Here is a 27,489-nt window from a genome sequence, read left to right as displayed (position 1 = left end):
CAAATACAAACCTACCCTGCCTCCTAACTAATAACCATACTACAAACACTGAGGCAGTCACACACTTGCACGTATGCTCACACATGCAGGCCCAGCTATACACACATGAACATACACCCAACGCTACCAGCTTGCTAACCTCTCCGGCACTAACCTCTACCATGATGGATGAAAACAAGCTTTTGATATATTCATTAATCATGAGCGAGCTCAAGCAATTGTGTTACCTTAAGCAGCAAATGCCTTGCAGCAGGTATTTCTGGGGTAGATCACATAGGTAATTAGCATATGTCTCTCTCCTAAAATGCCTCATTAACATTTGGCATGGCCGCTGAGACAGCACACTGTGATGCTGCACATCTTTGTACTGAAGCACCATGATAGGGCTATCTCTGAATTGGAAAAGGTTACTACGAGGTATACAGAGGTAGGTGGTAACCTATCTGAATCATCTCTATTCTTCTTCTATCAGGTGAAGGACCAAAATGATTTTGTCTTTCTCCATTCCCATTCAGTAAACTTTTTCAAAGATTTAATTCCTTCTCCTTCTTCTTCATAGTCATGACCCTGATTTAAAACAAAATGTGTAGTTACATATAAAAATGAAGACATACATAAGTTGTTGATGGATTATTCATGGAGTAGTAGTTTTGACAGTGTGATGAGCAGCTGGCCAACTAGTAGGCCTATGTTAATACTTTTAGATAATATAGAAAGAATAAAACAGAGGGGAAGAATACATAAAATCTGAAGATCTATAACTTTGTTAGTCCTAAGCTACTCAGAAGTGTGTCTGTCATAAAGCAACATTCTGTGGGAAATGGATAGGCAAGTAATTTGTATTGTCATTGCGAATAGTCCTAAACTAACATAAATAAGAAAATACATGAAGTACATTTTCCAGAATTCATGAACATGCTTTTGTGTAATTTAGTATAAAACATAATAGTTATTAACTATGGCTACTCATAAAACTATTTAGAATAAAATGTTAAGCTTTGCATTTTTCTTGCATTATCAGGTACTAAACAAAGGTTCCAAGACAGTCATCATTTGCTAAACAAAGGTTCCAAGACAGTTGTCATTTGTTTACAGACAAATCTATTTCTGCTTCAATAGCATTTTCATAAGTACTATTTAATAGATTTTATTCTCCTTATTACACTATCCCATTTACTACTTTTGTGAACAGAGCTTTGTTTGTTTAGTCTCCTGGTCTGAAAAAGATCATCCCCATCTTCATCTTCAGCTTCAGTGACGATTTCCATTTTTTGAATGATGAGTTTCAGAAGGTCGTGCTGCTTCCTTAAAATTGTCAAAATATCTTTCAGCCTGCATGGAATATGATTTGTCAGTATTATCAGACGTAGTGTACCTGTTATTCATTGTCAGTTTCACACAACGCTAACACAGTGCAGTATATTAAAGAAAATTATTTCTACACAATCACTTTCTTCTTCAGAAAACAAAGATATGTATTAGCAGTATGTGTTTTAATTTCAAGTTCATTATGTGAATAATTAGGCTGATCCACCTCAGTTCCAGTCAGCAGAAGGTGAGTAATTGCAGAGGTATATTTAATAACTCCAAATGCACAACAACACTGTGATGTATGGAATACAAAATTATTAAAAAAGTGGTAATGAAAATAAACATAGTCAAATATCATATGTCATGTTGTCCTGTCTTGCCTTCATTCTTACATGTGGGTTTGGAGCCAATCCTCGGCTCTGACTTGGCCATTTACAGAAGCTCGAAGTCTCAAAGATGGCTCGTGGCAAAGTAGGTATCCCATCATGCAGTGGTTTCAACCCTCAGATCTCGTTTGCTGCTTTACAAGTTCAGAAGTACTCTTCTTGGCTGTGGCTAAGTAAACCTTTTCCTCTGTGTGTTTTGCATTTATAGTTAGGACAGATTTAATTAGAAAATACTTAGAATATAGTTAGAATGCTAGCTTTACATAGTAAGTTAATTTTAGATGTTGTTAAATAGTTTTCACTGTTTTTTGTCAGCAGTTTTGGCCGTTGTTTTTCCGCAAGCCTTTGTATGTCCTTATTGGTATCCCGTAGTGGTAGTTTAGATTTTTCTATTAAAGATTTGCTATTTGTTCTTGTTGAGCCTTTTTGTCAGCTCTTTATTAGCTCATATAGCATATTTGCTATATTAGTTTTCCCTACGCTTGTGTGTGTTTGTTAAGCATAGGTAGCTTAGCTAACTGGTGTGTTTCTTTATATTACAAAGTCTGTTTTTTAGGGTCTGTATTAGAACACTGAATATTTAGCAGTTCGAATCACTAAAGGTCGACCTTTAGTGATCGAACTGTTAAAACATCAAATGTTCACAAAAAAAAATAAAAACAACAAGAGAGAAAAAAAAATTAATGATGTAGGCAGGGGGGCAAGCCCCCCTGCACCCCCCACACCCCCCACTACCTAAATATACCAACTCCGAAACTGCACTACATTTAAGTAAACGGAAATCTCCTGATTTCCGTTTACTTGCTCGATGTTCTGCAGTTTCGCTATTCTCGTGTCGACAATATCAGATTCAACATTGTCAGCTTTCGAGAATTTAATATAGACCCATTTTTATTAGAGGGCTTTTCTAGTTCTGCATTCTTTCCCTCGTTTCTCATATGGCTAGGCCCATTTAAGTTAGAGGACCTAGTCCTCTTATTATACTGTTGCAATTTTATAGTGTGGTGTGTTCTCTTCCTATAACTCTTTTTTCAGTGGTGTGTTTCTTTCCGTTTTTAGCAGGGCTAGGACCATTTGAGTTAGAGGACATAGTCCTCTCCTTCTGTTACTTCTCCATTAGTGTGGTGTTATTTATCCTCCCTGTAGTTAAGGCCCATTTTATTTAGAGGACCTAGCTAATTTCTCTTTCTATTGTTTCAGTGCATCTGCTGCTAGTTATAGTTATCTAGTATGTCTAAAGAAAAAGAAAAGGATCATAGACCTTTGGGTTTTAAGAAGTGTCAGAAATGTACTCAAAAAAATGTCCATAACGGACGGGCATAATGTATGTATCTACTGTTTAGGGGCCATTCATTTACAAGCGATTTGTACCTTTTGTCATTCTTTTAGCTCTAGAGTCCTTCAAGAAAGGAAAAACAAGTTCATTTTGAAAGGTCTCCTGAAGCCATCCTTAGAGGAAGCTTTTGGTAGTTCTTCATCTTCACAATCTGCAAAGTCTTCCTCTAGTCAAAAAGAAAAGATGGCTAAGAAACCATCTCCAGTGTCCTCAGAGAGATATGGACCTCCTGAAAAAATATCCAAAACTGTCAAGACTTCCACCTCATCGGCTCCACTCTCTTCGGAGCTGACTGAGGTTGTTACCATTGATATGCCTACATCGGCCCCCAAGAACTTTGGAAGCGAAAAAATATCCTTCATCTCGGAGCTGGTCTACAGACATTCCTCTGGTCTCCCCTACCCTGAGATCTCCTATTTTACAGAGATCTCACTCACCAACCCTTTCCTCCAGGTCCTATAGGAGCAAACTATCAGATGATGATGTGGAGAGGGAGGTGCGCAGACTTTTGAAGGTGCCGGGGCTGGCAAATTTGCTCTTGGCTCCTGCCCAGCTGGATTTGGAATCATCCAAACCTTTTACATCAACTACTGTTCCTCCTCCGAGCCATACCAGTCTATCAGAGCTAGAATATCCAATACTGCTTGCAGTAGAACCTGGCACCCCATGAGGCCTTACTGGAACCGATATCTGCTCCGACACTGTTGGTGCCATCCATAGTGTTTAATAACTGAAGTTCACCAATCGGCCCCAAGGGAGATTCTCAGACCTGAGCCTCTTCAGTTCTGAGTCTGCCAACTGAACTCGACTACTACATCAGCTTCAAAGCCAATCTCCCTGGAACCGAGGGCTACCTCTGCTTCTTCAGGACTGGGGGAGTTGGCCTTCGAGCAGATGAGGAGCATGCTGTCCAAATCTACAGCCCTATGCAAGGATACTAATGTTCTGCCCCCAAAAGCACCATCTTCTGTCTTGGCATCACCCTATCCACAGGACAGCAGAGATCCTCAGCCTCAGGAGCACCCTTTGGGTGATCCCCATTCTTCCAAGACCTCCCCAGAATACCCCATCCAGGGAGCCTCCTCAGAAGAAAACATGCAAGAGGAAGCATGTAGACTCCCCTGATGAGTCTGTCACCTCCAACACTGGCCTCGAGGAGTCAGAAGGGTCCCCACGGTCATCCTCTGAAGATATCTCCTATGCAGATATTCTTGAGATCCTAAAACAGAGAGGCAGCTGGACTACCTCCATCCCTTCTGATGAGGAGTTGGTGTAAGTGAAAGCTTTTGGATCTCAACCTTCAGCCTCTTGGGTGTCTCCGCCTTTTAACGAGTTCATGGATTTGTGCAGCTGAAAGGCATGAGAATCACCTGACATGATAGAACCAGTCCCTAGGAGGCCAAACAAGTTTTTTCAGCCCCCCATGGAAAAAGATTTTTTGACTAATGGTGTGCCAGTAGATGCTATGGTGGTGGCATCAGCCACCTAGAAGGAGCTTGCAGAGACATCCTCATCTGTTCATCCGCTGAACAAAGTCTCTAACGATGGACATATATGGGAAGCACATTTTTTCTTCAGTGGCTTTCACCCTTAGATCACTGAATTATCTTACCCATTTTACAAGGCTTCAGAGAGATCTCCTGAAGGAGCTAGGAGATACTCTACAAGGTACTTCAACTGTGGGGGTACCAGAAAGGGTTACCACTCAGTTATCAACCTTAAACTCCATAGTGAATTCCTCCATGAGACTGATATCATACTCAGCAGATGGAGCAAGTAGGGCAGCGGTTCAGGAGTTTCTCTTAGGAGACACTCCTGGATGCACTTGCATAACTTTGCGGAGCCCTTTAAGTCTACTTTCACTAATAGCCCTTTTGACAGTTCCTCACTTTTTGGACCAAAAGTGAAAGATACACTCACCAGATGTGAGCAGAAAGGGAAAACTCTCTCTGCCATTGGAGTATGTTTTTCCATCCCTTCAAGACCCTACCCTAAAGGGCAGAAGGGTGGTAAGATGTGGTTCAAGAAATCCCAGAGAGTTTTTTCAGATGCACAAGGTGATTCCTCCCCCAGGGGCAGAGGGGGAGGAAATAATGGTAGATGCCATCTTAGAGGCAGAGTGGGCTCACAAAACCAGGGTGACAGTGATTCTTTTTGCAGACATTCCTAACAGCACTCCTGAAAGTAGGCCCAACTGTGCTACTCTGGAGCCAGTCAGGGGATGTTTATCTTTGTACCCAGATGCCTGGCAAAACATCACAAAAGACAAGTGTGTACAAAATATAATATCCAGAGGATTCTCCATACCATTTTCTTATCCCTTCCACAAACCAGGGCAATCACAGATGTTCCACCTAATTTCAGGGCTCAAGCAACCATAGAAATCCAAAAGTTGCTAAACAAAAGAGTCATCCAAACCATCCCCACAGACCAAATAGGATTCAGAACTTACTCAAGATTCTTTTTAGCGCAAAAAAGAACAGGGGACTGGAGGCCCATATTGGATCTCAGCAAACTAAATGAATCAGTCAAGAAGTCCAAGTTCCAAATGGTGGCACTGCAGTCAACACTTCCCTTTTTAGGGAAAGACAATTGGATGTGTTCTATAAACCTCCAAGATGCATACTACCATATAAAAATGGACAGAGCATTGAGGAGTCACTTACGCTTCCGGGTGGGAGGCAGTCACTATCAGTTTTGTGCTCTGCTCTTTGGTCTCACTACAGCCCCAAGAGTGTTCACCAAATGGATGCCAGTAGTAATGGCTAACTTGAGATGTCTTGGATTCTGAGTGTTTCCATACCTGGACGTCTGGCTCCTAACTGCCACCACTTAGCATCTACTTCAATGGGCCAGAGACATGACTCTGCAAATTTGTGCTCTGCTAGGCATTACAATAAACTTGCAAAAATCTGCCTTGTTGCCCTGTCAACATATTACCTTTATAGGTGCAGAAATAGACACTGTTTCAATGATGGCTCATCTTCCCACCGGCAGAATTGCAAATCTAAAACAACAGATATTGTTCCTTCTTTTCAATCACAAAGTCAAGGCAAAGGTAGTGCTCAAACTGTTGGGAACCATGGCCTAAACCATAACCCTTGTTCCCTTAGCCAGGATGCATATGAGAATTCTACAGTGGTTACTATTCTCCCAGTGGTCACTTCAGGAACTTCCTCTGTCTCACCCAATCATAATAACAGAAACTTGCAAGAAGGATCTTTGTTGGTGGATTCAGTCCAACGAGTTAATCATTGGGAGACCATTCGTTCCACATCAACCTGTTGCTACTGTGACCACGGATACTTCCCAGATTGGTGGGGGGCATTACCTGGAAAAGACAGTCCATGGCATATGGCAAGAACACAAGGCCCATTTACACATCAGTGTTCTAGAGATGAGAGCGGTACTTTTGGCATTGCAAGCACTCCACAACTCTTTCCCTCTAGGGATGATTGCGATCCAGTCAGACAATATTTCAGTGTTATGGTATATAAACAGGGAGGAACCAAATCATACCCACTTTGTTGAGAGTTTCTCAGGGTTTGGCAGTGGACAATCTCTTCCCGACGCTTTCTAGTAGCAACACACATCCCAGGGAAGTCCAGTGTGATAGCCAACAAGCTCAGCAGGGCAATATTGATGCCTCACGACGGTCTCTAAATCAGAACATAGCGAAAGAGATCTTCTGCAAATGGGGACAGCCATGCTGCGATCTTTTTGCCACTCCTATGAACACCAAATGCAGCAGCTCCTTTGCCCTAATCCCCCCCAGGGGAGACACCAAGAGGCGCACTTGTTCACAGTTGGCCCTCAGGACTTCTTTATGCTTTTCCCCCATTTCCCCTCATATCAAAAGTCATTCAGAAAGCAAACTCCTTGTGAAGCAAGATGATTCTCATTGCTCCATATTGGCCTCGTCAGATTTGGTTCCCCTTTCTTCAGCCTTATCTATTTGGAAGATCCATGGATTCTGGACCCAGTTCCAGACCTTCTGACACATATATCAGGAATTCTCCAACCTTCCCTCCACACCCTCAACTTAACAGCTTGGCTACTCCACTTCCAACTTTAGTCAGGCTTCTGGATTTCACTCCAGCAGTAAAACACATTTTGATATCCTCTCATAAGGTTTCTACTAGTAAATGGGAAAGATTTTCTTTCTGGGCTCAGTCCAAAAATGTAGATCCCTTCACTGCCCCAATTTCTTCAATTTTGATTTCCTTTCAGAACTCTTCCAACAGGGCTCAGCCGCTGCTACAGTTAAAGTCCAGCTAGCAGCTATCTCCAATTTCCACTTAGGACAGCATACACCTAACTTGATGGCACATAGACTGTGTAAAACCTTTTTGAAAGGCACTTCCTTATTGAGACCTCCATTTAAAGAACCTGTCCCTCCTTGGGACTTAAACTTTCTCCTATCACACAACCTCACCACCCTTTGAACCTTCCTCCACATGTGCTCTAAAGTTCCTCTCTTGGAAAACGATTTTTCTGGTAGCTGTAACCTCAGCTAGAAGAGTTTCAGAGCTGCAAGTGCTTTCAGTCAAACTGCCCTATTTGATTTTCCATAAAGACAGGGTTTTGCTTCGAACTAACCCATACTTTGTCCCTAAGATTTGCTCTTAATCTAATATTAACCAATCTATTGAGCTTCCAGTGTTCTTCCCTAACCTTACCAACAAGACAGAATACAAACTTCACCTAATTGATGTGCATAGACAACTTAGGCTCTATCACCACAGAACTAAAGATTTCAGGAAGTCAGATCAGTTGTCCATATCCTTTTCCGATGCAAGAAAGGGTATGCCAGTCTCTAAAATTACATTATCTAATTGGCTTTCCAATTGCATAACTTTTATATACTCTTACAATAACAAGGAAGTCCCATTCAAAGTTAGAGGTCACTCAACCAGGTCAGTGGCAACATCCATTGCCTTTCAAGCCAGAATCTCAATGGACAGTATTTGTGCAGCCGCGACTCAGGAAAGTTTGCATACTTTTATCACTCATTACAAGGTTGATTTGCCTCCAGAGACACAGCTTCCTTTGGTTCCACAGTGCTCAAGAGTGTATTCCCGTAAGCCACACAAGAAAAAGGTGCTATGGATGCTGTCCCACATGTAAGAATGAAGGCGAGATAGGACAACATGACATAAAGAAGTTATGTACTCACCATAACATTCCATGTTTGTTGTCCATCTCGTCCTTCATTCTTATGAACCCACCCACCTTCCCCCATCCAGATAGTCCTAGAAGACCTGGTAGGAACATTTTTGTTCCTTTTCTTTATGTTGGAGACCTTTCACTATTGTTTCTCCTTTACCTGATTGTGCAGAATAACTAATTTTTATTATAGTCAGCAGCAAACAAGATCTGAGGGTTGATACCACTGCATGATGGGATACTTACCTTGCCACGAGCCAACTTAGAGACTTCCAGCTTCTGTAAACAGCCAAGTCAGAGCCGAGGATTGGCTCCGAACCCACATGTAAGAATGAAGGGCGAGATGGACAACAAACATGGAATGTTATGGTGAGTACATAACTTCTTTATTTCTGTACTACTTTCTCTAATTACTCAGAAACAGTAAGCTAATATAGAAGGTCCCTTGAATTTCTTTACATCTGACTACACCGAAATAAACTATACTCACAATTAGCCATTAAAAAGTGAGCTCCAATTATGCAAAATACAGTAAAGATCAATAGTAAGGTTACATTCTGAATTAGTTCAAAGAAATAGAAATCAACTTATGGAGTAGAACTCACTTGCAGTGACAGTATGACACTGATTAAAAAAAAACATGGCCAAGTGGCATAATGGCTATGGTATCAACCTTTTAAACTGGGAACTGTAGGCTCAAGTCTTATCTTAGTCGATTAACATTTAAAAATAATGACATTACATTTGTATAGTAAAGATACACCTTTCAAGTTAAAACACCAACTAAAAAGCTTTTTTTGTGACCATCACTTCTCTTTTGAGTCTCTGCTATAATGTGGTCACAATCCATGAATCAATGCAGTATATATCAAATACCAGAGTTAACATTGCTTAAAGGTAGCACATCAGGGGGGGAGAAGGTAACACAATGCTTAAAGTATTAACCTTAGAAACACAAGGTACATGAATTGATTCTGACCTCATATTAGTTATTAGCTTGATCCAAAATGACCACCTTAAGAAAGTTAGCATTCACCTATAAACCTTATTTGCTTCTTGGTTCATTTTTATTTTTAGCAGCTGATCAGATCCATAGATGATGTACTGTCTGCAATGTGTTTACCATACAGTTGTACAGTGTTCATCATATATCACTGAGTTGGGAAAAACAACCTGTATAGCAACTATATGCATGTTCTTATCACAGACATTTTTTTTATAATCAGTAAACTAAAATGTTTTTCTAACCTTAGATTTTCATAATGCATGCTTTGTATTACTTTGTGTGCCACAGCTCATGAGGTATGAGGTTGTAGTACTATATAGGTAAGGCATCACAGACTATGAGGATTTTGAGTACATGGCATGGTGAAGTATCTCCTGGTGATATTTCACTTACTATTGCTGACATAACCTGATCTGTTGATGTCAATTTTCATTCTATCCTCAACTATTGGGTCCAGGTCCAATCCTCAGATCCCACTAAGCCATTACTAAAGCTCATGGTAACCAAAAAGCTCTTGACCTTCTCCCTTACCGATAAGGCACCAACTTCTAACATACCTCAGATCTCATTTTCCTACTTTCATGAAAGATGTGGTTGCCATAGCTCTTGAGTTTCATCTTTCAGTATTTCAGATAAGGTATTTTTTTCTTATAGTTAGTCTGTTATTGTCCCTTACCTTTGTACTATTAGTATTTCTACTGTCACTGTTGTTGGTAAAATTTTCTCCCTTTTTTCTCTACACAATAGTGTACTCTGCATTACCATTCTTGGTAATTGCTATTCACTTTTTCCTTCTTTCCTATTTTCTGTAAAAAATCTTCTTCTTCTATCTTTTGCCATTAGAATGGTTGAGAAGGGACCTTTGGATTTTGAAAAGTGCTCCAACGGTGGACACAAGTTACCTATTTCAGATGCCCCTAGTCTCTGTGTCTATTGCTTAGGCCTGGAACATCTTCAGGAATACAGCACTATCTGTCATAACTTTATTCCATGGACATTGGTGGATAGAAAAACAAATTAATATTAAATGTATATTGCCTTCTTCCTTCGGAGAGGCTATTGTAGGGGCTCAATCCCCCAAGCAGAAGACTAAGGAGTTGAAATCTCCTGCTCCTTCAACTTCCTTGGCTCTGTCCTCTGAGCCTTTCAGGAAAAGGTCCAAATCAGATTCAAGAAGGCCTCATACCTCTTCTCCCCTCAGATCTGAAAAGAAAGAGGTTGTCAGATTCTACATCCTTGGATATGACTAAAAAACTCTCAGACTGATGTTAAGAATCCCATACATTTGTCTAGGACCTAGTATTCCCCTTCAGTCAATTCTGTGCCTTCTATGCTGCTTTCCCCTTTCAAAGAGAGACACAGTGCAAAATCCCCTTCCTTGGCATCATCTCATTCATCTAGGAGTTTGACTGAAATAGATGTGGATTGGATGATAAGCAAGTTTCACTCTGTGCAGATCCAGATGTGTGTGTTATCGGCACCTGCTGGTTCGGGTCAGGTAGCACATCCAAGGATCACTCCACCATCTCAGACTCCTTATCTGATTACCTTGCCTGCTTCAGAGTCCCTGGATCCAGGTCTTCTGGGACTGTCAGGCTCGGATCCAAGGATAACTTTTTTGTTGGATCCAAAGTTGACTCTGAGTGCCCTGGCTCTGACTTTTTTTGATCCAGATGCGTTTCGGAGGTGAAGCCTCCATGTCAGATCTGTGGTACTGGTGTCAACTCTGAGGGTTTCAGAGCTGTCACTGCACCTTGGTGCTTTGACACTGGATAGCTTTGTTTTGACTTCTTCCTCAAACAGACTGCGTTCAGGGCAAGAGGAGACAATGGTCCAGAAGCCTGCTTTCTCAGTTTCAATGTCCTCTGTCTCCCCAAGGTGGTCAGCCTTTGAGGTTGTGAAGAGGGTTTTCTCTGCATCAACAGGAGTGATGGATTTAACCTTGTTGGATTCACCTTCCAGGTATCTCTGGGCTTAGAACCTCATCATTTGATGCCACAGAGGCAGCCAGCCCAAGAACTCCAGGCTACCCAGCAGGGTATTATAGTCTGTTCCAACACTTCCCCAGAACACCCCACTGAGGAGGTCCCTAGGAGGAGGAAGTGTAAGACCAGGCACTTAAACTCTCTGCAAGAGTGAATAACTGAGAATACAGACTTCAATGAAAGTAAAGGGTCCCCACAATCACCTCTAGAAGATGTCTCATTTGGCATCCATGAGATGCTGAAACAGAGAGGTGGTTGGACTTCAAGCAACCCTTCATCTGAGGAGTCAGTATTTCTGGAGGCATTCAGAGCTGCTTGATTTGATCTCTCAGTGGGAGTGGAAGGAATCCGACACAATTGAGCCAATCCCCAGAAGGCTAGATAGGATTCTAGCTCCACCTTTGGGCAAAGGAATTTTGGGCTAAATGGGGTGCCCGTGAATTCCATGTTCATGGTGGAGGCCACCAAGAAGGAACTTGCTGAACCGAGTTTCTCTGTTCATCCCCATAACACGGAGTCTATGGCAATGGGCAGGATTAGGAAGTATGTCTATGCTTCAGTAACCTTTGCCCTTAGGTCAATTAACTATTTGGTACATTTTATGAGGTTATAAAGGGATTTGAGCAAAGAACTTTCAACTTCCCTTTCAGGAACCATTTCTGAAGAGGATCACTCATCTGTGACATCTCAGCTGGCCACCCTTCAATCTATTTCAAATTTATCCATGAGGCTTATTTTCCATGCAGCCAAAGGCACCGCAAGGGCAGTGTGTTCAGGCATTGCCAACAGGAGGCATTCCTGGATGCACTTATGTGATTTTTGTGGAGCCCTTAAAGTCCTCTTTCATCAGTTGCCCCTTTGACAGCATGTTCTTGTTTGGCCCCACACTAAAGGACACATTATCCAGGTGTGAGAAGGATGGAAATACCCTATCTGCAGTGGGTGTATGTTTTTCAATTCCTGAAAGATCCTTTCTGAGGAATCAATGAGGTGGTCAAAGGATGTGGTTCATGAAGTCCCAGGGTACTTTCCAGGACACACATGGAGAAACTTCCCCTAGGGGCAGAGAGAGAAACACTAATGGTCAACACTGCCCCAGTGGCAAAGGAGGCCCACAAAACCAGGGGTCTAGTGATTCTTTCTCTGACAGACCCTAGTAGCACTCCTGAAAGGAGGCCCAAATGTCCACCTCTGGAGGAAATTGGGGCTCAAATATCCCTGCATCAGACAGCCTGGCTAGACATAACAAAAGATAATTGGATACAGAGAATCATTTCCAGAGGTTAGATAATTCCCTTTTCCCTTCCACCTCCAACTCCATGAAAAATTCCTGAGATTCCACCCAGTCAAAGGAAAGAAGCATCAATTCAAATAAAAAGGCTAGAAAAAAAGAATCATCCAAGAGGCCCACCAGACCAATTAGAATCTGGAACATACTCAAGATTCTTTTTATTGCCAAAGAAACAAGGGACTGGAGAACAATTTTGGATCTCAGCAACTTGAAAAAGTCAGTTTGACACACAAAGTTTCAGATGGTCACAGTTCAGTCCATTCTCTCTTTTCTGGTCAAGGACAACTGGATGTGCTCAATAGACCTTCAGGGTGCATACTAGCACATAAAGATGAACAGATAATCCAGAAGGTATTTACACTTTCAGCTGGGAGCCACTCACTACCTATTCAGAGTTCTGCCCTTTGGCTTCATGACAGCTCCCAGGGTGTTCACCAAATGTATGGCAGTAGTATCAGCTCACTTGACACTGCAGGTATTGTGGGTGTTTTCGTATCTAGATGACTGGATCATTACTACCCTGATCAGGCATCTGTTAATAATGGCAAGAAATCAGGTACTCCTGATTTGCTGTCATCTGTGGATAACCATAAGTTTCACTTAGAACCAACTTAAAATGTAGAATTGAAGTGTTAAATAGACTTAATTCTCCAACGCAAAAATTGTAGAATAGCGATTTATTAAAGACATTCTACTCTACAATTTTTAAACGTGGAGAGTCTGGAGTTTGTTTTCAACAGTATATACTTTTTTGTTTAACTTGAGACTTTCTAGCTGCTGTGATCCGTTGTTTTGTTTATATAATGTAGAATTTATAGGAGCAGTTTTCAGCACAAAGTCAGTGATAGCTTCTCTTCCTCTCGCAAGAGTACAGACAATCAGATTACAGGTCAGAAAAATAATTTGCAGTACTAAGATTACAGTCCACTTGGTTATTCAGACTCTAGGATCAATATCAGTGGCAATAACCTTAGTACCTATAGCCAGATTCCACTAAGGATTCTTCAATGGATGTTAGCAACACAGTGGTCTAGTCTTCACCAACACATGCCAGCACAAATAAGAATCACTCAGGCATACAAGAAAGATCTTAGGTGGTATATTCAATCATATCAGGTTTTACAAGGCCAAACATTCATTCTCCCTCAACCCCAGGCCACAGTGACTATGGACACGTCCCGATTAGGGTGGGTGACACTTTCCTGGGAAAAGCAGTCCAAGGCACTTGGTTCCCCAAAGAGGCCAATTTGCATATAGATGAGAGCAGTGCTCTTAGCATTGCAGGCCTGCCAGAATGCTCTCCCTTCAGGGATGATTGCTATTCAAACAAGCAATATGTCAGTAGTTTTGTACATAAACAAACAAGGAGAAAACAAATCATATCCCTTGTGTTGAGATGCACTCAGTGTGTGTCAATTGGTGATCTCATTCACCCGCTTTCTCATAGCAATGCACATCCGGGGGAAGTCCAATGTGATAGGAGACAAATTGATCAGGTACATTCTTCTACCCTATGAGTGGTCTCTCAACGAGGAAGTGACACAAATAATTTTTCATCAATAAAGCCAGCCTTGCTGTGATCTTTTTGTTTCCCCACTAAACAACAAATGCAGCAGCTACTTTGCCCTAATCCCCCCACAGGGTGACTCACCAAGAAATGCTGTACTTCATAAGTGGTCTCCTAGTCTGCTTTATGCCTACCTGTTAATTCCATTAATTCTGAAATTTCTGCAGAAAGCTGCTAGGTTGAAGATCAAAGTCATCCTCATTGCTCCTTACTGGCCTTGACAGGTTTAGTTCCCCTTCCTATGGCCTCATCATCTAATTTACCAACTTGACTTCTGGATCTGATTTCAGACCTCCTGCCTCACCCAACAGGCATGATTAAGCCAGACATCTCAAATCTCAAGCTTACAGCCTGGGTTCTTCAATTCCATTACTGGGCAGACAACCAATGCTCTCTTACCCTGTCTGCCATATCATTTTATCATCCCATAAACCCTCAAAATGAAAACTCTATTCAAGTAAAATGGAAAATATTTGTTTGCTACGCACAACTAAATCATATGGATTCCTTTTTATCTCTGATACATAGTATACTTGAATTTCTAGCTTTACTTTTTAAAGAAGGAGCTACTTCCTCTACCATTAAGGTTCAGTTAGCAGCAATATCTAATTTCCATATTGCATTTGAAGGTTCTTCAATAGTCTCTGCTAAACTGTGAAGTGCATTATTGAGAGGCGCTCTTCTTTTGAGATCTTTATTTAAAGACCCTACTCCACCAATGGACCTGAACTTGGTACTACAGGCATTAATACATTCCCCCTTTGAACCAGCAGCTTAATGTGAACTTAAATTTCTTACATAGAAAACTGTCTTTCTAGTAGCCATTACCTAAGCTAGAAGAATTTCAGAAATTCAAGCCTTGTCTTTAATACCTCCCTACTTGATTTTTCATAAGGATAAAGTTATACTATGAACAAATGCTTCTTTCCTTCTCAAGATGATACCAGAATCCACTATCAATCAAGCCATTAATTTGCCAGTATTTTTCCTAAATTATAAGAGTGAATACATGTTGCATTTATTGGATGTTCACAGACAATTATGTTTTTATGTCCATAGGACAAAAGACATTAGAAAAATAGACCAGTTGTTTGTTTCCTTTGCAGATCTGAAATTGGGTAAACAAGTTGCAAAAGTGACATTAGCTATATGGCTAACTAATTGTATTACTTTTATCTATAATAAATTGTGTCTTACCTTACCAAAGCCTGTTAAAGCCCATTCAACTAGATCCAAGGCAACTTCTTCAGTGTTTTTATCCAGAGCTTCCATGGACGACATATGTGGAGCAGCAACTTGGACTAATCCTCATGCATTTATTACTCATTACAAATTAGGTCTGGCCTCAAAGGGTAGAGCATCATTTGGTTCAACTGTGCTCAGGAATTTCCTTCCTTAGAGTCCAGCGGGATTCTAGGTAGCTGGGGACTCTGTCCTAACAGTTGATGATAGAATGAAAATTGACAACATCAGATAAAGAAGTTATGTACTCACCATAGCTTTCTATCTGTTGTTCATTTTCATTCTTTCTTAACTTCCTGCCTACAACTCCCATCCCTTAAGTCTACAAATGTCTAGATGAATGAGATGTTACAAGGACACCACTGTCCTTTTGATTGAGCTCCTGATATAGTTTCCCATACAGGACACGTACAATTTTAGATATCCTTTATTTATGCTTGTTATTGCATACTACTATTGGTAAAATCAGCAAACAAGCTCTGAGGTGTGTTAGGGATTGGTGCATTATGGGTAAGGGAGAAGCTCGAAAACTTTTTGGTTACCATAAGCTTTAGTAACAGCCGAGTCTGATCCGATGATTGGATCCAAACTCAACAGTTGAGGAAGAAGGAAAATGGACAACATAGATGGAACGTTATGGTGAGTACATGACTTCTTTTTTTTTTTTATGAGTATTCTTGATGGCAGTGTGGTGCTTGAGAAGCTGTGACATTTCTCTAGGATTTGTGATAAGGGGGACAGTAATGTGACACGTCTATAGCTAGAGAATGTTGCTGAATTTCCACCTCTGTGTGGCAGCATGATAGAAGAATTTTTCCAAAGGGTAGGGACATAGATGGCTTTAATGGAATGAATACCAATATGCAGACTGTATAGGCTATTAGGACTACTACCTCTTTGATGCATTCACCAGATAGGTTATCTGCAACTAGGCTTGCAGCTTTTAAATTTTGGAATTTTTTCCTTTTTTTGTTTTGATGACATAGAGACAGGTTTTAAAGAGATGGAAACTGTGAGGTAATGTGTTACCTTTGATAACAGATAAAACTGGATGAAGTGATTGAACTGGATAGTGATCTTGATGGTTGTATAATTAGTTGATGGTGTTGGTGTGGTTGTTTGACTATGGTAGAGAAAAGTTTTCAGAGATGCCCAAGAGAACTTCAGATTATAGAAGGTTTTTGATCTGTTTTACCATGGGATTTGGTAGAGTTTCTGAGATGTCCGAAATTTCTTTAGCTGCTTTGAGATTTGTTCTGTGACTATTGCTTCCCAGTTGTGCATCAGTTATTTGGTAAACCAAGATGCAGAGTTAAATTTTATTCTTTTTGTTCTCATGAGAGCCAATTCTTTTAGTATATTCAAAAATATTTTGCTAAATCCTGTGACTGCCTGTTCTAGAAGCAATGTTTTAGAATATTCCAGTTACATAGCTGAAAACTGAAAGTAAACAGTCATACCTGGTATTTGCTGTTGCATGCTTGATTATACTGAATGTGTCTGTGGGTATTGTTTCAGGTAGGAAGATGGCCGATGATGATTTCTGGTAGGCAACAACTATCTTTTTTTTTTTTTTTTTGTTTTTGAGATGAAGTGAGAATCCACTCCATTGCAGATTCTCTACTAGCATTTTTGTTAAGCCTAGTTGGGGCACTGATAAGTTGAATGAAATTTTATAGGTTTATTGTGTATGTGAGGGCATGGCATCTGAAAATATTAATTGTAGTCATTGTTAAGCTCTCTCAGTATGATTGTTTCATGACTTAAAACAGTGAATAGCCAGCACAGGATTTCTTTAGCAGTGATAATATTGTTACACTGGGGTATGAACAGAGCAGTTATGCAAAAGCACTTTTTACTATTTAGCTTTTGCTGGGTGATGAGCATTTCTACATTGTTAAAAGACCACTAAATATCAGTATAATATTTAGTGAGTAGCAAGCACCCCAACGTTTTCCGTGAGTTGCATTTACATTGTTATAGGTGCTACATCAAGAGAAACCATTAAGTAAAGCTGAGATTAGCTGCCTATTTTGTCAAATTCAGCTAAAAGTAAACACATTCTAAACATAATTTGACAGACAAAGCTCAGCTGTTGTTGACCTTTGCTAAGTATTTATGTGGCTCACTTTTATTTTAAAATTGGGTTTGTGTGAACATCTACACATTACATTCAGGAGACAGAGTGTGTGTGTGTGTGTGTGTGTGTGTGTGTGTGTGTGTGTGTGTGTGTGTGTGTGTGTGTGTGTGTGTGTGTGTGTGTGTGTGTGTGTGTGTGTGTGTGTGTGTGAAGCACAAGTTCACATCATTTACATTCACTAAATCCACTTTTGGCCACGTTTAAAATGTAGGAGTTGCATTAAAGTTGATCAGGCCTTCCTGGGTATGTTACTTTGAATCATGTAAAATTTGGAGGAAGCATATTTTCTTTATATCATTTCATGCATTAAAATAAAATTTGGACATTAGAGCTATGGTGCAGTTATTTTCAGCATCACACAGTGTTGATAATCACATTCTAGCATGATAAGATCTAGAAGAAATTTCAGCGATATTGTACTTGAGGGCCTCACCTGATGTGCAGTAGGAAGCCCCGCCCAAAACCCACCCCCATGATATGTCATTCATGAATATGCATTCCCTCCGAACGTAAAACAAAATGTAAAAAGAAAACAATACTTTCACAAGGGGAGTCCTTACAAGTACAATATCGCCAAAAAATGATTAGATCTGTGCTTATTCTGAATACAGTTTTTTTATTAGCACACTGTGTTCCACATTGTGACCCCAAGGAGGAAGCTTTAGGTAAGACTGTGGTACTTTCTTTCTATGCTCTTATGTCCACTTCTTTTATTACTGGTTATTTCAGCTTACACACACACACACACACACACACACACACACACACACACACACACACACACACACACACTCGTACCTACTTTTTTTTTTCTTTGGAGACTGGACCGGAGCATATATAGAAAAGGTAAATGTAATAGATAAGACTTTTGAAAACGTAGCATGAAGTCTGGCTTATTTATAACAGCGATTGATACAACTATACTTGTAAAAGCCACCGAGTATTGATGCTTTATAAAACTTCCTGAATTAGTTCTGTTTGACTTAACGTACAGTGAAGCAATTGTTTTGAGAATAGGACCATCACAGGCCAGTTTTTCGTAATTTACAGACTATTGCACAGCCCGGGTCCACTGCATCTGTCACTCAATTCGTGACATGCCCACTTCTGCGCGAAACGAAGTGGTGAGGCCCTCAAGTACAATATCGCTGAAATATCTAAGACAAACTTGTTCACACATTTGTGCAAGTGTCCGAGCGGAAAATAAAAATATAAAAAACAATATGTGGCACATTTATAGGTGCACACTGCTATACCATTAGCTTCTTCGATATTATGATGACAATGTAATAATGATATTATCTTATTTCCATAATATTGTTAATGTAAAAATTATAAAATGTCATATTATAGGAATCGTAGGAAATTCAAGGCTATTCAGTCTTGCAACAGTTATGCCGTTTGAGTTCCCACCCTAGACTGTACCTCCCTTCTAGAGAATGGCAATGCTCTTCATGTTCAAGGTGAATTTAAGGATGTACATACAATTATCCAGATCTTGTTTGAATAAAGATAGTGTATAATACTGCTTTATATGCAGAGGGAGGTAATTAAAGAAGTGAAGGTGACACTGTGGAAAGACTTTGGGCCATATTCACAAAGGCTTGCACGGAGTCTAAGACTAGAGTAAGACTCCATGCAGCCAACATGTCTGCTGAGCGATCCAGGAACAGCTGGCAGGAGCGTGCAAGAGAGCTCCTAAAACGACTCTTACACGGACAGGGTTAGGTTATGCAAATTACCTCATCTGCTGCCGAAAGCTATGCAAATGAGGTAAATTTGCGATCCAGGAAACCCTAACTTGTCCGAGTAAGAGTAGTGTTATTTGCAGAAAAGTACTCAGTTGTCAGCTGAGTACCATTCTGCAAATAGCAAAACGGAGCCGTGATAGCTCCAAATAAAGGATGCATCCAGTTGAGGAAGCATGCCAATGGCCAAATATATGGCCATTGGCATTTTTTCCAGTTGCAAAATAAAAAAAAACATTTTTTTTTACCACGATCTCCAGTGTTTAAGCATAGCACAGCGCCGTGCAAATGTGCTGCGCTCTAAAAACCAGAAAACCAAAAAATAAAAGGCACAAATAGGGAATTTATTCAAAATATTAATTTGCCATGCAAGTGAATGGCAGGCTGAAGACAACATGGCTACTGAGTAGAGGTTGCTAAGGGGGGAAGCTCAGTCTGAGAGATGTAACTAAGCATTAGTAGGCAATCCTATGCAAATAAGGATAAGGATAGTGAATCCCAATATTTCCTGCTATGTGAACCATGTCGTCCCTAGAGTTCAAGAGTAGGAAAAGGGGAGTAACAGAGTAGGAGATGGGTGACATCAGGGGGTATGTATGAAAAAGACTGTAAGCTTATTGGAGCAGAGTGGCATGTGGTTGCTGTGAGTTAGTCAGGACTAAAAGAGGTGTGTCTACAGTTATCTAAACTGAAATCAAAAAACTGAATGTGTACACCATGGCTATCACTAAAGTTTCTTGCAAAGCTGCTTACACTGTGTGCGCGTGCGTGTGCGCGCGTGTAAACCCGTCTAAGCCTGTGTGCGCGGGTGTGCACCCGTGTAAGTCTGTGTAAGGCCGTCTAAGCTAGTATACATGAATGTGCACCCGCCTTAGCCCGTGTAAGCCTGTGTAAGCCTATGAGATCGTGTTTGCGCTTGTTTGCATGGTGCTGCCCCCTGTGGAAACAAAAATGGGAAAAGGAAGGAAAGGAAGTAATAGGAAGTTAACCAAGGAGAGCTAGCAGAGCTGCCAGGTGAAATAAATCAGAATCAGCCAATTACACAGGCAGTAAACTAGCTCAGCCCAGCCTAGCACTTAAAACTCTGCAAACAACATTCCCCCATGTTTTTTTCTCAGAAACACTGCAGCACTGCAGTCAACAAAGAGAAGTGAAAATTTAAAAAGCTTAATCTGAGACATAAAAATCTTAGGGGCTGCCATTGCTGTTATAAGGCAACATGTGCAAGATGCTGAGGGTGGTGCCATTGCGAATGCTGTTGAGCAACCCACAGTGAGGAGACGGAGAAGAGTGTACAGACCCAGGGTAACCTACCAAGGGCTACATGAGCTGGAGATAGTGGAGCGCTGTAGACTGGACAGAAAGCTCCTGCAGCAAATTGTTGAGCTGTGCAGGCCACGCCTCACACACAGAACAACAAAGGGGATCCCATCCCTGTGGAAACCAAGGTATGTGTTGGCTTAAGAATACTAGCAACAGGTACCTTCCAGAGACCAACTGGTGATATGATGGGGATTTCACAGGCATCAGCATCAAGGGTACTGCACCAGTTCCTGAATGCCATGTCAGCACATGTCGGTGATCATGTATATTTCCCCAATTCCTGTGAGGTATTGGCCAGCAATATGCGTCTCTTCCAGCAAATAGCAGAATACCCTGAGGTAGTGGGTGCAATTGACTGCATGCACATACACATCAAAGCACCAGCTGGTGAGCGGGGTAGGGCCTACATCAACCGCAAGGCCTTCCACTCCATCAACTGCCAGGTTGTGTGTGATGCCCAGGGTATAATACTGAATGTGTGCACTGGCTGCCCTGGAAGCTACCACAATTCCCATATCTGGCATCTGTTGCAGCTGTACCAAACATTTGCAAATGGGGACATCCCTGACGGTCACCTACTGGGGGATGCTGGATATGCACTAGAGCTGTGGCTGATGACACCCATCAGAAATGCACACACACCTGAACAAGAAATCCATAATGAGGCACGCGCACAAACACGAAATGTAATTGAGCATGTGTTTGGGATGCTCAAGTCATGGTTCCAGTGCCTAGACACATCTGGTGGAGCCTTGCAGTACTCACCAACTACATGTACCCAAATTGTCATGGTATGTGCCATGCTACACAATCTGATCCTGTGAAAACAGCTGCAGCAGGAACAGCATGGGGCAGGGCCAAACACCCCCCCCCCCCACCAGTAGGCAGAAGGAGGTGTGCCCAGTATGCCTTGTCCTTGGCAAAGAGGCAACGCATAGCACATATACTGGCTCAGTAGGAACCCTGGAAATGATACCTTTCATTGACTCGCACATAAAATAAAAGGGATGCCCAACTTGACACTACCTGTTTCCAAATATGTATAGGGAGTGTAGTATGTGCATCCGACATAGGCAGCCCTGCAGCACCACCTGAGGCATGATTGCCATGTTTTATGCAATATAAAGCAGTGCTAAGCAGCTTTTACCAATATGTAGTATATGTAAACAAAATTGTTCGTGCAATGTTGGCCAAGGTCGGCCAAAGCTGAGCAAAGTCAGTTAAACATGCTCATATCTGCTTTACTGTACCTTAAGCAGTCTGGTCTGGCCAGCATGAAAATAAAAAGCAGCGACAGGGCTTGAACTCAGGATACTGTGCACTATAGTCACAGTACTGAACCCCTAAGCCATGATAGCATTACAGTGGTACAGACATAGCAGGACAATTGTACACTAGTGCAAACACAAAGCAATGCTGTGTCATGCCCCTAATGAGGCAAATGGGTAACCTCACCCACATGCCTATGCAGGCAGAGAACATCAGGCCAGGCATTGTGATGTGGGTTGTGTAGGCTATGAAGTCGCAAGCTAATATATGTGGCAATGGACACTAAGATCTGTAGTATACTAGTATGCCTCAAGCTAGTATGATAGGCAACAGTACAGACTGTAATGCTGTCCTGTACATAGCAGTGCAGGCACAGCAAGTGTGTATAAGTGTCAGGTGAAACCCACATCCTATGTACATCCACATTAACAATCCGGTGTACCCATGGTTAGAAATGTACAAAGAATAGCTGCCCCCCCTGTATGTAGAAATGTTGATAGGTTTATGCAAAGTATCTCATGGAAGCCCTGCAGGCACAGCATGATCCCTGTTGATCTATGACACAAAGGTGAGCCCTGCTGTAAAAATACACCTTGATTTACCATACACATATGGTATAAATGTGTATACTGTGCGTGCTCACACACTCCAACAAATGTACTAGATTTCAATCTGCATCACACTGAAAGGTCCTTCTGGGCATGCTCACACACTGAAAGGTCATACTGGGCATGCTCACACACTTAGGCTAAATACAGATGTGATGATAAGGGATCTATGGACAAATGTGTATAGTCATCTCTACTTCCAGAAACACATTCACAAAGTGGTCTGAAAATCCAGCTATGTGTACACACAAACTGCCAAGGTCTGTGCATGTAGGTCAAAGGAGGTTGCTACTACTCAGCAGTCATCAGACCTGTCAGAGACTACCACAACATACCTGCGAGGAATCTGACTAGGCACGTTCATCAACTAGAAAGAACAATGAAGAACCTTAACAAGAGGATTACTGGCCTCAAATAGTTGCTCCATGCAACAAGAATGAATGTAACCCAAGCTGTACTCAGTGGTATACTGTCTATGCAGCAGATCTCTGCCCAACAGACAGGTCCATGTCATGGTTACACTCAGATCTGTTCTGAGTTACAGCTCAATGGCACTAAATGTACAGAGCCAACTGGTATTGGCAACATCCTGGCAGATAGGATCAGTGTTAACTTTACTCCCCTCTCACCCATGAAAGAGCACATGTCTATAATGGAAGACTGCAAAGTTGCTGTCATCACGGCTGCACAGGTAAAAAACACTCTCTGAAGCCAGTATCACAGCAGCCATGGGACTAGATAACTTACCAGGCTGTGTAGTATCTACTTCCCTGAAGTAAACATTAACATGGAGGTTCTGTGGCTAATGACGTTTCCAGAGGACTGCAAACTAGGAGCCATCATTGTAAACATTAAAGATGTGGACATCCTACCAAAGGGCCTCACTGAGACAAATGGCTGTTGTCCAAGCCATGGACTGTAGCTCAATGCCAAAAGGTGCCTTATCATTACCTTTGTTAAAATCTCTGTAGCCAAGAACTACAACATAGGTGGTAGTATACCTCACACTTTAAGTGTGACAACAGACCCTGGGCCATGGGTGGACAGTGGATACAAGTGTGATAAGCACATTCCCACAGTAGTCAGGAAACCCTCTAATGTGGCACACCTCATCACAAAATGTGTCTCATGCAGAATAAAAGAGGACATTGTTCCCCTCTACTCACCACTCACTAGAACTATAAAAGAGTACAATGCCACTGTTGCTATGTACCTCACAAGACAACTACAACAACTGGAAAGCCAGCAGCAATACCTCACAAAGAGCATTATTGGCCTGAAATACATGCCATACACAGACCATCGCAAAATGCTCCATCTGTAGTCCCTTGCATATTGCCTACTCATAGGTGTTCACTGCGTAACATCCAAAGCTATGTCAAACATGCAGCTGTTGGATATGATCCACGTAAAACACTCACAATCACCCTGACCTTTGGACCCAAGACCACGAGTGAAATACAAAAGGAAGTGGTGTAGCCATTTACTTTATGGATATCTGCACCTCCAGGTTACTGCCACAGCATGAGGCCTTGGAGACCATGCAAGTGCAACTAACATTGGGCAAAGCTGCCCATCAGATTGTAGCCTGCTACAGATCATGTACCTTGTCTCTGGAATCTCACTCAGTATTCTGGAAAACAATGGCAAATATAAAGGTCATATCAAACACCATTATATGATGAGATTACAACTACCCAAACAATGAGTGGGTGAATTACTCGTATACAATGTCCTTTGCCCAATGTGTCCTAGAGTTAAGAAACTCTAACATCCTGGAACAGCTGGTCAGCATGCCCACTAGAGGTGACAAAATACTGGACATGATCATCAGCAACATGGGGTACCAGTGTTCCACAACAGAGATAAACCCCTCACTGGTAATATCAGATCATTACATAATCACACTGGACATCCACATCCTGCCCCCACACTCAGTCAATGAAACCACTGTGAAGACATTTTCAAAAGCAAACAGCACACTTCCCAAGACCAAAGTGGAAAGCCCCAAAGCCCTCTTGCTATAGTATAATGGTATACAATCTGCCAAATCATTTATAACTGCATCCTATGAGCATCTACAGGGATGCATGGATCGAGACATCACAAATAAAAGCAATATGCACTCCTCCAAAAATAATAAAACAATCTGGTGGTCATTGCCCATAAATAAGCTGGATAACAGAAGGAGGAAACTAACACCTGATAGAGCCAACTTCACTAAAGGAAAGGCATCACTGATCATTATTAGGATGAAACAATGATCGCTCATAAAATAATCCAAGCACAGTTTCTAAAGACAGACTGCCAAGGAATGTAAGAATAACAACCACAAAGCCTTCTGTAACTATATCAGACGTGTAGGTGTCAACTTCCAAATATGCTGTCAGCTACTGAAAAAAGCAATGACATACACCAAACCAACTTTCATTGCCCACACCCAGGGGGACAAGTGCAGTGTAAACTCCCCCTCCATCACCCCCAAAAGGGCCTGTGTCTATCACAGAAGGATGCAGAGACACAGACGTCACGGACATGCATGTAAAGACAGCCCTCACCAAAGCTAAGAACATAGCATCAATGTGACTGTAAGATGTCCCAGGCTGCGTCATACACTAGGCCCACAAGGAACTACACCCTCACCTACATTCACTGTCCAGACTCAAGCGTATCACAGGCTATGTACACAAAGAATGGCATACACTAACAGTCATCCAACTCCACAAAGGGTGTGCCAAAACAGAACCTGGAAACCATTGCCCAACATGTGTACTCAGCCAGGACTACAGAGCTATTGAGCAAATCATCATGGAACCCATACACTGAGACATTGGAGATCTCCAGACACTGGACTCTACACAACTTCACCTTGTTAAAGGCATAGCCTGGCTCCCAAACCTAGTTGGTGTATTTAAAACAGTTACCATGAACATAGATGGAGGTGAAAGTAGTCCACACAGCCCACCTGGACCTCACTAAGGGCTTAACACACCATTCCCCACTCCGTCATCATGGATAAGTGTACCAGCTTGAACATGAACAGCTATGTCACAGGATGGGTGGCCAAGTGGCTCACAGATCAAACACACATATTCATAGTTGCAGGTGCCATGTCCACTTCTAAGCCAGTCACACATGGCATCACATAGGTCTTAGTCCTGGGACCCCACCTGTTCAGTCAATACTGCTCAGAGGTACAGGCAAGCTTGGCAGGTGTAAGGCTGAACAGATTTGCAGATGACTGGAAACTGTGGTCCATAATTGACTGTACAGCTGACACAGACATCCTCCAGAAGTGTCTTACAGAGACAGATACCTGGTGTCAAAACAATGCCCTCAAGCTGAATGGCAAAGAATGCATAGTCATCCCCTTTGGGTAATACAAACTGCACACAAATTACCACATAGGTGGTAATGCAGCATGTACGGAGAAAGTAATTATGGCCCTGGGGACACAGGTAGATAGTAAACTCACCTTTGATGATCACATGGCCAAAGTGTCTAGACATTTGTTCAGTGTAGGCCAACTAATGTCACCTAATGTAACACACTTCGTATAGTCTGATTATGTCACCATCCTACAAATATACCTGTGGAAAAGAAAACCCCCACTAATATGTATAGCGTGTTGTGTTAATGCATACTTGTCTGATATCATGAAGTAGTTAGGTAGGGGTTTGAATTCTGCACTTGGTAACTGTGTGTGTGTGTTCCCCTTGGGAAAGAACAACCTTTTAGCAGAGTAGTGAAACACCTCAAAAGTGGTAATGTAACCTTTGTCAAGTCTGATTATGTCAGCATCTTACAAGTATACCTGTGGAAAATAAAACTCCCACTAATCTGTATAGCGCATTGTGTTAATGTGTACTTCTCTAATATCATGAGATAGGTAGGGGTTTGAATCCTGCACTGGGCAACTATGTGTTTGTGTGCGTTCCCCTTGGGAAGGAACAGCCTTTTAGGAGAGTAGTGAAACACCTCAAAAGTGTTAATCTAGCCTTTGTCAACTCTGATGATGTCAGCATCCTACAAGTATACCTGTGGAAAATAAAATTTCCATTAATCTGTATAGCCCGTCGTGTTAATGTGGACTTCTCTAGTATCATGAAGTAGTTAGGTAGGGGTTTGAATCCTGCACCAGTCAACTGTGTGTGTGTGTTCCCCTTGGGAACAAAAAACCTTTTAGGAGAGTAGTGAAACACCTCAAAAGTGGTAATCTAACCTTTGTCAAGTCTGATGATGTCACCATCCTACAAATATACCTGTTGAAAACAGAACAGACAGTAATGTGCATAGTGCGTCGTGTTAATGCGTACTCCTCTAGTATCATGAAGTAGTTAGGTAGGGGATTGAATCCTGCAATTGGTGAGTGCGTGATCTGTATGTGTGTGACACTGTTGGTCAATGTGTTGTGGGTTTTGCTTTTACCACTGTATGACATATCAGTATGCATTGCACATGTGAGCTAGCTGTGTGTCAAATACATATCTGTACATGTTACCTCAATGATCACATGTGTGGGAACCCTGCTTTCTCCAAGAACACAGCTGTCATCCTTGCCAGACTGTGCTGCTGCTTCCCAGACCTTAGGTCACATCTGTATGCTTGTGACAAGGCCAGCCACTGCAGTGATCCCTGGCCTATGTCATCTGTGTCACACAAAGTCATTACGATTCCTATTGGAATGTGTGAGTGAGTGTCTATGGCCAAGGTATATGTCAGACCTGTTCAAATGCAGCAAAGTCTGTCCATGATGACTATTCATAGGTGTAGAACAAACTGTGGATATGCATGCAGACCCTTTATTGCTTATGTGATCCACCATAGGATTCCAGAATACCTTTGGAAATGTGATTAACAAAGGAGAGATGACAAAAATACTTGGTTGCATGTACACATCGGTACCTGTTCATCATGCTGGTGGCTACTACCTATGTGGTACTGTGGGGATAATATGTTCCTTATAGGTGGATGACAATGCTTAGTTTGGCTTATAGCTTTACAATATGGCTTTGACAACAGGCATCTGTATGTATGATACCCTTGTGGAGTATGTGTGTGTCATCTGGAGAATGCATTATAGGCCAGAGTATGCATTACCAGATGTGGAC

The 27,489-nt window shown here is 41.7% G+C and overlaps 1 protein-coding gene across 1 annotated transcript in view; it reads right to left on the bottom strand.

The window, feature by feature from the left end:
• Positions 1-775: 775 nt before the first annotated feature.
• The window catches only part of LOC122797757 (transient receptor potential cation channel subfamily A member 1-like), a 1,751,748-nt gene continuing 1,725,034 nt past the window's right edge, over positions 776-27,489 (bottom strand). The window contains exon 28 of the mRNA XM_044066281.1: positions 776-1,332. Within this exon, the coding sequence (XP_043922216.1) occupies positions 1,134-1,332 (199 nt within the window). The 3' untranslated portion in view covers positions 776-1,133. The remainder of the gene's footprint in view (positions 1,333-27,489) is intronic.

The sequence above is a fragment of the Protopterus annectens genome, chromosome 3.part1 (assembly GCF_019279795.1).
Source record: "Protopterus annectens isolate FY-2018-M chromosome 3.part1, PAN1.0, whole genome shotgun sequence".
NCBI lineage: Eukaryota > Metazoa > Chordata > Ceratodontiformes > Protopteridae > Protopterus > Protopterus annectens.
This window is presented reverse-complemented; position numbering and strand designations above follow the sequence as displayed.